Source organism: Cyprinodon tularosa, unplaced genomic scaffold (genome assembly GCF_016077235.1).
Source record: "Cyprinodon tularosa strain WSP-4 unplaced genomic scaffold, ASM1607723v1 ctg7, whole genome shotgun sequence".
NCBI lineage: Eukaryota > Metazoa > Chordata > Actinopteri > Cyprinodontiformes > Cyprinodontidae > Cyprinodon > Cyprinodon tularosa.
In genome coordinates, this window is record NW_024039451.1 from 218,827 (window position 1) to 232,269 (window position 13,443).

The window sequence follows — 13,443 nt, forward strand, 5'->3', positions numbered from 1 at the left end:
GTTAATATTCTACATTTTTAAGTCTGATCTATTTTCATTAAGTTTGAGAGGGTAGACTCTAAAATCGTTCCCTACTTTGTGAAGAACATGTGATTAAAGTTATTTTAGACTAATTTTCCTGACTCACCAAGTTGTCGTTCTTCACAAAGTCGAGAATCTAATTCAAAGATGTCAAACTCCAGTCTGGCTGAACTTTTTAAATGTGTCTCTGCTTCAGTGCACTTAAATCAAATAATCAGGTCATCTTCAGAACTTGACTGCAAGCTGAGGAGGTAATTACCGTGTATTGGATGATTGTATCTGAACTCGCCCTCCAGGACTTGAGTTTGACACCCCTGAGAAATCTTAGAGTGCATGGATTTGTTTTAGGATATCTGCAAATAGTTTCCACACCCTTACATTACCATACCTTTGTCACAAAACCAATCACAGAACAAATATTGCTTGAGTATGTTTGCTGAAAAGGTTAAAATATAATTGCCTTTGCATCTGGTTTAATAACCTCATCCTGCGCTAACTTAAGAAGGTGACTTGGGATGATTACTTATGCCTGTTAAGGCATCAAGCTTTGCTTTAAGGATATCCTGTTTTTACAACAACCAGAAATGCAGCCTGAGGGGTGGAGCAGGCAGTGTGACTGTCATTAAAGGATCACATAGAACACATCTGGATCTGTTCAGAGCATCAAATAAAAAGGATTCTTTATATCCTAACCACCACATGGTGACATGTCTTTAGTAAGCAACACCTATGACTGTTTTCACTTTGTGAAATGCTGACACCATTTTCTCTGGATCATCGTTTGTCCAAGTCACAGTTGATGCATTTCTAATCATCTCCGTTCTTGTTCAAGTCACTAGACATTAGACAGGAACGGAACATACTCTGATATATTTTAGAGGCAACAGAAAGTAATGGAAGCTGATAAAGCATGGCTTTGATACAGGCTGACAAACTTCTACAGCTCTGGCATAAGAAGAATGTGGTGCAGCTCCAAGAACAGCTGAACGAGGCATCTAACCAAGCTCAACTAAAACAGTTATCCAGATTGCTGCTGGTCTCTATGTCCCAGAGGACTGAGAGGGTGCGGTTCACACAATTCCAGCCTTTTTCTAGGCTTTAAGGTATAGTGGAGGATTTTCCATTAAGCTAGTGTTTAAAAATCGGTTGCTACAGTAGATGGCGTTGCAAATTTCGGACATAATAAATTAGCCTCCCAGTTTTCAAACAGACTGGTGTTTCACCACTGGACTTCTGTGCAAGTCACAGATTGCCCATAATAAGCAACATTTTCAAGCAAGTCCAAATAGCGCACCTGGCACCAGAACACCCTAGGCCTTTGAAGTCATATTTTCTGGCCTTCAATCGCATTTCTTTGACACACGGGTGAAGACGGAGGCGGAGCTGTGCACCGACCACCACCTGTATGTGAGTTGGATGCACTGGAAGAGGAGGAAGCAGTAGAGACTTGGCAGGCCCAAGCGAGTAGTAAGGGTCTGCTGGGAACATCTGGGGGAGCCTTTTGTCAGGGACATGTTCAACTCCCACCTCCGGGAGTGCTTCTCCCAGATTCTGGTGGAAACTGGAGACATGGAGTCTGAGTGGGAATTTTCTTTCTATTGCTGATGCAGCTGTGACTATAAGTAGCTGTGCCTGTCGTGGCGTCAATCCCTGAACTCTGTAGTGGACACCGGCAGTAAGGGATTCTGACAAGCAGTAGAAGGAGTTATATCAAACCTGGTTGGCTCGTAAGACTCTCGAAACAGAATGCAGGTAATGGGAGGCAAAGCATAACGCTACAGAGGATGTTATAGAAGCAAAAACTTGGGCCTAGGAGTTTGGAGAGACCATGGTGAAAGACTATTGGTTGGAGATCATGGCAAACACCCCGGCACCAGTGGTTTTATTGAGAGTGGAGAGGTGCTGACCCTGAAAGATGACATTGTTCAATGGTGGAAAGAATACTTTTAGGATCTTCTCAATCCGACAAACACACCTTCCCTGGTGGAAGATGAGACGGGGTACTTGGGGCCAGATTCGTTCATCACTCAAAAATCCCAAGGTTGCGAGGCTTCGGGGGTGGACGAGATCCGTGGCGAATACCTTAGAGCTGTGGATGTTGTCACAATATCACTTGGGGGTCCAGGACAGTCCCCTGGAATGGCAGACTGCGGTGGTGCTTCCCCTGCATTAGAAAGGGAACAGGAGGTTGTGTTCCAACTAGGGGTGGGTATTGGCAAAGAAGTCATGATTCGATTCGAATCACGATTCACATGCCACGATGTGATTCTATCACGATGCATCATGATACTTGAAATATTGCGATGCATTGCAATATTTTCACTGAACACTGTAAGAAAAAGATACAGCCCTTACCAGTGGCTGACTGGCTGGGTATGATCTGGATCGTGTCTACAATTGATACATAACTGAAAGCGACTGAATTCATACATAGCTGTATTTATTGAAACGACTTTTGGAGGTGTTGCCATGAAAACAAATACTGGACACAAATATTACTATTGCTGGTGTGGACACACTGACAAAAAGATCTTAGGATTCATCAGACTTAAAATAACAAAATAAGGATAATCAGTGCTGTTTACATGGCCTCAGTGGTCCTTTAAACCAATGAAATGAAAACATTCAAATGTATGACATTTCCCCTTTTGCAAATTACGTGCATCATATCAATTTCGTTTTAACCTTCTTTGTTTTTAAAGCCAAAATGCATCCAAGCATCTGACTTGAAATGTGATGGAGCCGCGGGGCGAATTTTCTCAGGCACCTCCATGTTTTGTTCACGAATGGCTCGTCTCAGTATCCTGCAGCCGGAAATGCTTGTGACACAAAGCAGCGGGCGTCAACACATCCGCAGCGACATCTGCTGGACTGGAAGTTGTATTCCACTTGGTTTGGATGATGTGCGCCAACCATTAATGTATTTTATTTGTTTTGTTTTTTTTTAATTAAGAATCGATTCTTGCATTCAAGAATTAGAATCGCAATGCATCGTCATGGCGATTATTTTGCACACCCTTAGTTCCAACTATAGTGGAATCTCACTCCTCTGCTTCCCCGCTAAGGCCTATGCCAGGGTGCTGGAGAGGGGAGTCCAGCTTATGGTTGAACCTCGCCTTCAGGAGGACCAATGTAGTTTTTGTCTTGGCTATGGAACAGTAGACCCGCTCTACACCATCTGCAGGGTACTTGAAGGTTCATGGGAGTTTGCCCAACCAGGCTGACCAATAGTCCTCCTCTATGGCCTCTACGAACTCCTCCCAGACCCGAGTGTCTGCCTCTGTGACCGCACCAGCTGCAGCACGCTTGGCCTGCCGATATCTCTGAGCTGCAGTTTATATATTTTAGATTTTTAGATATGAACGTTAAAGCTGCTGACTGATTGCCAGCATCATGGACTTACTGTAGATAATTATCTACAGGTCTTTATGAAATCCTTGGCTATGAAATACTTTTTTATTTAAATATTAATGCATGGCTTTACTTATGCTTCTTTTTTTCCTCTAATCTAATTTTTATAAAAGAAACCAGATTCAGATGGCAGACACAGAGACACATGAGCATATAGACACTTTTAAAAACAGCCTCTGGGAAAAGTTTCTCTATGTCATGCTTTTGATTTCAGATTCACTTAAAACGTTAAATAACCTTAAAGGGATCTGACGTAAAAACTGCGTTTATGTCCTAAAGCTTTTCTATTCTGCTCAGGAAAGTGTATTTTATTTTATAAACCATGCTCAAATAACATTGATGTGTATATCGAAGAAAAAAGAAGGTACACCTTTTTTCAGTTAAAGGTTTTCATGTATCACGATAGACCTTTCTGTAAGGGTTCTGAAATCCTTTAAGCCAAACCTCGGGTATAAAAAAATATCACAACCAAATCTTCTGTTTTAATTTAATGAACAGGATAAAAAAACATAATGGAACATTTTTGTGCAAAAAAATAAAGTACACCTGATGATACAACAGCTTGTTTAACCTTTCTTAGCAGCATGATTTTAATTTGGTTTACTAAAATGTCCGTTAAGGTCCCATTACGGGGTTTTAATCAGATTGTGTAAACTTTGACTGGGCCATAGAAAAACCTTGACCCCAAATTTACACTATGCTCGCTAAACTGAGCTGAGCTGCAAATATGCAGCCAGTATAAGATCATTTACACAGGGCCTTTGCACCAGTGCCAAATTTTTTATTGAATAATAGGGAGCATAAGCCTCCCCTGTAATTTCCTAAATTAACTGGTCAAATATGCTTTGTGAACTTAATAAATGTATTCATTAAAGTGCATTAAATGTGTGCAAAAATGCTATTAATTTTATAAATATGTCGCATATTAATCAGCTTTTGAGTCCATCGGGTCTGATCTCCACTCTGCTCTGACATTGCCTGTCAATCTGCAAAATTCCTGTCAAAGTTTGAAACTTTTTTATTTTGCTTAAAGGAATAGTACACCCAAAACATGATTAGCCTTCATTTTCTACTTACCCCCATGCTGAACAACACTCTGGAGTACTTTTTTGATATCTCAAATGCATCTGGAGATCTGGGAGGCTTCTTGCTGTCTGCTGACATTCAAATAATGGAGGTCTATGGTGCCCAAGACAGAAAGGTCCATAAAAGTCCACAAAAAACGTTTCAATATTCCTCCATACTGCTCGTCCAATCTATTCCAAGTGTCCTGAGTGGGTAGCATCCAGAATTTTCTCGAAACGAAGTCATTTAGAATGTTTCTAGAGCATAAACAGTAGTGTATAGGATTTCCTGAAAGCGCGCGCCGGCGCGTTCATGACGCTACAGAAGCCGGCAGACCAAACCAGATGAAATTGCGCATTCAGCGTCTGCTCTGCCGATAATTTAAGCGTAGAAGAAGAAATGTGCTGTTTACCTGTGCAAAGAAAGAAACGACGAAAGAAAAATGTCTGAGGACTTCAGTGTTGAGGAAGAGCATGAGTTCTTGCCGAGCTGAATGCGCACTTTCATCTGGTTTGGTCTGCCGCGGTTTCCGTAGCGTCATAAACGCGCCGGCGCGCGCTTTCAGGAAATCCTATACACTACTGTTTATGCTCTAATAACATTCTAAATGACTTTGTTTCTAGTAAATTCTGGATGCTACCCACTCAGGACACTTGGAATACATTGGACGAGCAGTATGGAGGAATATTGACACGTTTTTTGTGGACTTTTATTGACCTTTCTGTCTCGGGCACAATAGACCTCCATTATTTGAATGTCAGCAGACAGCAAGAAGCCTCCCAGATCTCCAGATGCATTTGAGATATCAAAAAAGTACTCCAGAGTGTTGTTCAGCATGGGGGTGAGTAGAAAATGAAGGCTAATCATGTTTTGGGTGTACTATTCCTTTAAAATGTAATTGTTGTGTGTATTCTGAATTTGTTACCTTTAGGCCATTCTTAACTTTAAGAATGTCTACAACAGAACTATAAGAGGAGAAACTTTCTTTGATCTCATCTCTCAATGTGTACTAAAACCAGTAGCATTATTGGTCACAGCACCTAAATGTGAGCTTTTCTTTCCTGCATTTCAGGCTGTTTTGTGATTAGGTTGCATTTTTTACGTCTCCCTGTCCGCAGGGGGAACTTCGCCAGTTGGCCTTCCTGTTAGACGACCCTGATGCCGCCCGGCAGCATTGCAGTCACCACCCCTCTCGCTGCAGCAGATCTGCTCCTAAACCTCCTCGCTCTCCACGTACTAACAGTGCCCTGGAGGTAAAAACAAAGACTATAATAGATCAAAAAAACTTGTATCATGACTTATAATAATTCTTAATGCACTCTGGGGGACTGTGGCTTGTAATTTGGATGCGTTTAAGGTGAAGCCAGATGTCTGCAACGCCCACGGGGCAGACACTTAGACTCCCGGAGTTGCAGCGCCAACAGGAGAACATGCAATATAGTCTATAATATAAGCATTTAAAAGGATTTTCTGCTAATTTAATCTAAAAACTGTTCAGACTCCTGTGGTTTTCATCCAGTCTGGTGAATTTAGTGTGTGGTTGCTCATCACTTCAGCTTTGAACCCTGCTTACTGTATGTGTGTCTGTGTGTGTGAGTTTGGATTTTTTTTTTCTATTAGAATATATTGCTGTCCTCAAATAACCTGAAGGTCCTGCAGAGAACGGGTCAAGTGGTTCTAAAGCTGGGCTGAAATTTTCAGGTTCTTAACAGTTGGTTGTCTGGTTTCAGTGTGTATGTGTGTTTGTGTGGGAAGCCGACACTTGTGGTGGTGATTATAACCAGCTGTGGGCCTGCTGGCATTTTATACCAACACATGGTCTGGTTTTATGTGGTTTTACTCGCACCAGTTTCAGAGGCTGTCAAACCTCAAGTTTGGTGTCTGTTGGTGATTAATTCAGGCGTCAGCGGCTGACCCGTACAGTTTGGGTGTGTACCCAATATTTATGCTTCTTTGAGATGTTTGCGTGGCTGATCTGACATAAGGGTAACAGTGAGGAGGTCATGTCTGAGGCTGAACCCTTGCCCCAGTCTGAGGTCTAATGCAGTTAGCTTTTTTATGGGTTAAGCTTTTTTAACTCCATCCATCTTCGTCTTTATCTCTGATCATTTTGCCTTTTCTTGCTGGGGAATGGACAGACTATGGATGGATAATTTGTTCAACCTGAAGTCTGTGTCTCTGTCTGTTATGCAACGTAATCCGCCAATGAATTTGGCCTGTTGAGGAAGCAACCGCTGCATTCACACACAGGCATTGGTCCTTCCCTGAGGAATTTAATCGAATCATGAGCTTAGACAAGAAAAGGAATTGATAAATAAAAGTATATTCTGTTTGTTGTTTTTACCTTTGGCTGAGCAATATGTTTAATAAGCTGGAAACAAGCATTTCCTTTCTAGAAAAACAAAAAACAAGAGTAAATTTAAAACGTATCCCCCTACATACACACAGACAGTAAATTTACAGTATTCAATGATTATTTGAGGCAAGGTTTCAACAATCAGCTTGTTTGGGGCAATGTTTTTGCATCTTAATAATCTGTTGTGTCGCTGGCTTCTCAATACCCAAGATTAACTCTGATAGATGACAGATTCAAAATAAATTAATAATGCCGTCTGAAATTTTAGAGAACATCCATCAGCCTTTATTAGATTTAATACCAACTGCTCATGAGCAGGATGAGTTTGCACTGGACATGATGCTAAGCATGATGCTACTTACATTTTGTGAGTAATTCACACTGTGTTGCACATGGGCCAGTGACCATGAAGGATAACATGAATGAGTCAAAAACATAGCTGTTAAAAAAAAACAACAACATATAATTGTAAAAAACTCACTACCCACCTTTTTTGGATTAGTAAGAGGCCATGTGTCTAAAATGTTTAATATTGAGTCAACTCAATGTTAAACAAGAAAATATGCAGCCCCTTCAGCCCCAAATTATAAGGAATTATATAAAGGAAATTGTATATTATGCATTTTAGTAGGTCTTACTTTATCTCATCAAGTGAGTCCAATCTGAATATGATGACTTGATGAGATGACTGGAGTCTGGTGTGTTATTGCTTGTTTGGAAAGAGAACCTGCAGCCACATAACCTGACTCCGCCAGATAGATTTGCTCCGCATATCCATCAGGAAACCTTACATTGAAGAAATTTTGGGAAGGGGCAAAAATTCTGGTTAGCTGATTGGCCTATGTTGGTGATAGACGGGCCAAATAAACCAATCAGATCAACGAAGCATATGACGTACTAACAGAGCGACGACGAAAACACAACCACAAGCCAGGCTACTCTTGCCGAAACCAGTCGGGAGAAGAGCAAAAACATCTTTTCCTCTGAGAAAAGCCTCCAGAGCAGTGTTTTGCTCTTCTTTCAGTGAATAAATACAGTGTAATTCCGATAAAACTTGCTCGATAGCCATGCTAACGCTAGTTTCATCGGCTGAAGCCGCCATGTTCTTTAGACTGAACTGTAGCGCTTCTCGTTGCGTCACACCTCAACCCACCTCAAAGCCAACGCTGATTGGACGTTCGTTTGGTGAACGGCTCCAAATTTTCTTTAACAGAGAGTTTCCAGACTGATCTAAGAGTGAAACCTTGAAAGCTTGCGAGATTAGGATGGTCTCACGATGCTAGCAGCCACATGGCCCTTTCTGGAACCACTTTGACACCCCTGCTCTAGATAATAATAAATTCTTACCTTTTTCATTTATTTGGGGAATAATAATTAACACAGTCAGAGAAACAAATCAGATTAACATTTTGTTAAATTTTGTTTGTCAAATAAAACAAAAATAATCGGCATCAGAGCCACAGGTACTTTACACATGGCTATGCCATGAGCTAGAATTAGACCTTGCTGCCGTTACCGTCGGAGGTCCGCTGGTTGTCGCGGTCCTCTCAACTTAGGACATTTTTTTTTTAAATGACGCACTAAACTGAATGGGCCATATAGTGACGCTTAGAGGTATAACGTTCTTGCCTCAAATTATCTTAAAACTTACTTTTATTGAACAACAGCAACAGAAAAGAGACTTTTTAACTCAATACTTTGAGCTCTGTGTGCGTTCCACTGGAAGCTGCTGCTGCTGCAGTGCATGCTGGGACAGCTGTCAATCTCAAGAACAGACAAGTCTTCTCTGATGCATAGAGGGTGTGACGAGAACAACATCCGGGGACTTTGTCCTTTCTCAGTCTTCTTGTGAATTGGAACAGTACTAGGGCTAGCACATGATAACGCACAAGTACACATATTGAGAAACGGCCTTTGTGTGCGTATCTGTGGGAGCGATCTCTTAGGTTTTGAAAATAACAGACAATTCTAAATCTTGTCATGGGAAGCTGGCATTGCCAATCAATCTGGATATTATTTCAGAACATTACCGTAACGGGGCTTGAAAGTAAATGCGTAGCTCATTTTTTGAGTATTTTTTATTTCTGAGGAAAACCAACTATTGTCTGCCCTCAGTGCTGAAAGAATGACTTGGAGAAGTTTAATGTGACAGAATGAGAAGATGCTTAGTGAGTGTGAATATTTATACAAGGCACTGAATATGATCACCTGCATCTCAATCCATGCAATGTTCTCTAACAGAGATCCAAGATGTCTAAAAACATCAGCCAGCCCTTTGAATCAAAAATGTCCGTAATTGTTTGTTTTATCTGATCAGCGTGTTGTGACCAAGCCTCTCTCTGCCGTCTGCTACATTACACAGGCTTTTGTTATATACCGTGTTGCCAAATTCTGTAAACCAAACTAAATATAGCTGATGACATGACTTCACTCTCAGAGGGAATCAGGTTTCTGGAATCACCAGATGTTTGACAAAGTGATGGATGAATGCTTAGAGACAAAAGACATGCAAATCTGCTTTGAATCTGTTTGTGTGGATAAAAAAGAGGGAAAAAAAGACTGCATTATCAGTGGATATCGGTTTTCCTTTGACAAGCAGACACAGCAGTCCCTGATGTGAAAGAAAAACAGTAAGACAGACCATGGCGTGCCTCGCCAGCCCAGCTTGGCATGAAAGCTCGCCATCGACTTGATGTGTAAGTGCCTCAGTGATGATGTAAATGTCAGCACCCTCTCCTGCTGTTGTACAAACTGTTTGCAGGAACAAGCTGCACCGACAGAGTCCCCCTCTGCTTGGTGGATGTCTTTCTTTTATCTGTATCTGCTCATCTGGTTCTGTTTTTTTACTAATGTGCCTCATTTTGAGTCCTTGGTCTTTATCCGTTTTCCTTCATGTTTTCAAGGCCCTGTATGTTTTAAAGTAGACATTATTTTCAATCTTTGATATATAGATTCCCCTTTGGATAAAATTGTGTAGATTGCTAGTTACTCTTGGCAACAAAAGCTGCCATCAAGCATCCATCCATTTTCCGTCATGCTTATCCCAAGCGGGGTCGCGAGGGGTGCTAGTGCCTACCTCTGGCTGTCTACAGGTCGTCAGTCCATTGCAGGGCAACACGGAGACAAACAGGAAACACAACCATTCACACACACTCAGACCTACAGAGAATTTAGAGAAGCCAATTAACGTAACAGTCATGTTTTTAGACTATTGGTGGAAGCTGGAGCACCTGGAGAGAACCCATGCATGCTCAGAGAGAACCTGCAAATTCCATGCAGACAGACCCCTGGCTGGGAATTGAACCCGGAACCGTCTTGCTGCAAGGTAGCAGTGCTACCCACTGCGAGCAGCCCAAATCAAGAATTTCAACTAAATAAAACATATTTTCATGTCACTTGGGAGGCATTTTGTTAATTTCTTTGTTTTGAGTGCCTGTTTAAGATCATGTTAGAATATTTTAGTAAAAGTCAAACTAAATTTTATCTAAAATAATCCAAAGCCTTAACTAGATTTTTTCTTTTTTCTTTAAAGCCATCACTAAAAAAGACCTGACCAATTAAAACGCAGGAGGCAGGCCAATAAGTTTAAATATTATTTCCCAATAAAACAGAATATCTTTCAAATTTCAACAACTTCAAGCTGTTAGAGCTTTTCTTTAAAAATAGATGGTCTTGGGTCATATTCATAGTTATCTGAATGGTTCTAAACTATTTCTGCCGAGTCTTTTAGTCCGCCTTTGAATTTAGGCTCTACTTGCTCCTTTCCAGACTAAAGCCATTTACGCTGGTTATAACTTAAAGCTTAAAGTCACAAACTTACAGGTAGGGAGCAGGATTTCCATCTATGAAAAACTGTTCAGACTTTGAAGCAGTAAGGCAGCCTCCAAACCATTATACCACCAACCCTATGTTTGACCATATGTTTTTTTTTTCATGCTGTGCCATTTTTAAACCAGGTGTGACACCTAATGCTCAACGCCCTTATTAAACCTACTAAAAAAGGCCTTCAAATTATGCAAAAAATATCCATATTTAGGATTTTATATATCTTTTTTATTATCCGGTAAAGTATTAAATAATTTTGGCACCTGCAAAGGACTTTTTGTGGAATAGGTGCTACTGACTCCTGGTTGACAAAGAGGTTTCAAGGGTTATTTGTCAGGTAACTTAAAAACCGAGACAAAGCTTGTTGTCCTCAAACTTCACCAGATGAGTGAAGCCAATTTGTAAAAGTGCTCCATGATAATAAGCTTGATCCCTAAGGCTGTATGTGTCAGTCTAGAGACGGGCAGACACACACATGCCTGGGGGAATCCGGTTCCTTTTTATTTCTTTACAACCAAGTGTTGTTGCTTTGGGTCTCTAGGGAGGCTCCTGTTTCTTAACTTGACAATTATGCTCTTCAAGTGCCAAGAAGAGGCTAATTTAAAGAGGAAGAGGAAAAAATATTGTATAAGCCATTGTTAAACAAGGGTTTATGTTATGTGATATGCAAAAAGACAGAGTGGAAGAAAACTTAAAGTGGAAAACTACAGAAGAATAATGCACATGTCTATTTGACCTCTTTACTCTGCAGTGCCAAAATAAAAGTTCAACTAATTGGCTGAGATGGCAAAACATAGCTGTTTTAGTGCTCTGAAAGGCCAGGCAGGTTAGGATAAGAGTAACTCTGGAGGATCTACAGAGATCAGGTGGGAGAATCTATTGATATAGATCTGAATTTATTTTTTTATACCATAGATTTTTGTACTTTGTGGGAGTGCTGCTGAAAGAAAGCAGTTTTTTTTAAAGAAATACATGATCTTGGCGAAATACACTACTAAAATACCTACATCAGATGGAACACAGTGTTGGCACCATCATACTTTAGGGAGACTGTTCTTAAATGGAAAAGGGGATCCAAATTAGAGATAATAGAAAACAAATTAAGTCATACAAAGTCCTACTATGTAAGTAACTGACACTGTGTTATTTAAACCATATTCATAGATGAAAAAAAAAAAGACGTTTTCTTTTTCCTCCCATTTATGCCCTTATGAAAAAAAAAACTGAGCTGCTTTCTTGATTCTCTTCCAACGTTAAAGCATTGGCGAGAAATCAATGGTGACTTCAATATTTATATTTTTCTTACCTCAGGAGATTAGTCTTCAAAACAAAAGACCTGCACGGTTGCAGCAGAGGTTGCTTTTCTTCTTCTCCTATGCATGCAAACCATATTGTTGTAATTGCCACATTGGCAAAGTGCTTTACAGTTATATCATAAAAGTGTATAAAAGATAAGCTTAAAGGACCTCTGAGAACCATAAGGTAGGGTTGGGTGATTCATTTATTTTATTGTTTAATCACATTTTCTGTTAAATAAGATTTCATTTTTTTGAAAACTTTATTTTTTCCATCTTTGGCTTCCATCACACAGGTTTACATCAGTTCATTGCTTTTTGTTCTTAGATGTGTAGTAAGATCTGATAAACAAGCTGACTTTGTATTACCACCATCTGCAAACACTTAGTACATTTTTACCAAAAGTGCATCTCAAGGAAGAATCTGTTACGGTGTTATGGTGATGATCAGGTACACCATCTTGATCCAGAAAAGTTTTGAAAGCTTCTGTGAATACGGGTATTAACTTAAGGTGGAAGTCCCAATATTTCAGAGGAAATTAGCTACTTGGCAGAGGTCTGTTCTCTTCGATAGTGTTTCTAGTATTTTCATGGTTTTCTGTTAAACATTGTTTAATTAACATTTTCACAGCTTGAAAGACAATGATGGAAAACAAAGCTAGTTTTTTAAAGTGATTAATTTTATTTTTAATTTCTTATGAAATTAAGACAGAAAAAAAAATACATGATTGGATTTGGTAAGAAATATTCCAAGATTAGAAATTTAAGTTACATCACCCAGCATACCTTAAAGGAATAGTACACCCAAAACATGATTAGCCTTCATTTTCTGGTTTGGTCTGCCGCGGTTTCCGTAGCGTCGTGAACTCGCAGACGTGCGCTTTTAGGAAATCCTATACACTACTGTTTATGGTCTAAAAACATTCTAAATGACTTTGTTTCGAGTAAATTGTGGACGCTACCCACTCAGGACACTTGGAATACATTGGACGAGCAGTATGGAGGAATATTGACACGTTTTTTGTGGACTTTTATGGACCTTTCTGCCTCGGGCGCCATAGACCTCCATTATTTGAATGTCAGCAGAAAAAAGTACTCCAGAGTGTTGTTCAGCATGGGGATGAGTAGAAAACGAAGGCTAATCATGTTTTGGGTGTACTATTCCTTTAAAGAGTCATATACTCAAGGAAGGAAAACTGATAATCTTTTACTATAAAATAAATTGAACTAATTCTGTGATCAATTTTAGGATCTCTAAAGCCTCTTTCCTACTGAGAATAGCGGGTTAACCTATTGTTCCCATTGCCACTAACAGGTTTTAGGTTTTCAGCAAGAGTGAAAGGAATGCAAGTTTTAACATTGATCTCAGACAATGTGATCATGGATGACCCGAGCTTCTAATGCAGGCATTCTTATCTGTAAAATAATGTTATTGATATCACCAGGTAAAACTGTTCACATTTCATGGCA

The 13,443-nt window shown here is 40.0% G+C and overlaps 1 protein-coding gene across 1 annotated transcript in view; it reads left to right on the forward strand.

Moving 5' to 3' along the window:
• The window catches only part of si:ch211-196i2.1 (collagen alpha-1(I) chain), a 170,673-nt gene that overhangs the window by 47,426 nt on the left and 109,804 nt on the right, over window positions 1–13,443 (forward strand). The window contains exon 5 of the mRNA XM_038268314.1: window positions 5,616–5,750. Coding sequence (XP_038124242.1) covers window positions 5,616–5,750 — 135 coding nt within the window. The remainder of the gene's footprint in view (window positions 1–5,615; window positions 5,751–13,443) is intronic.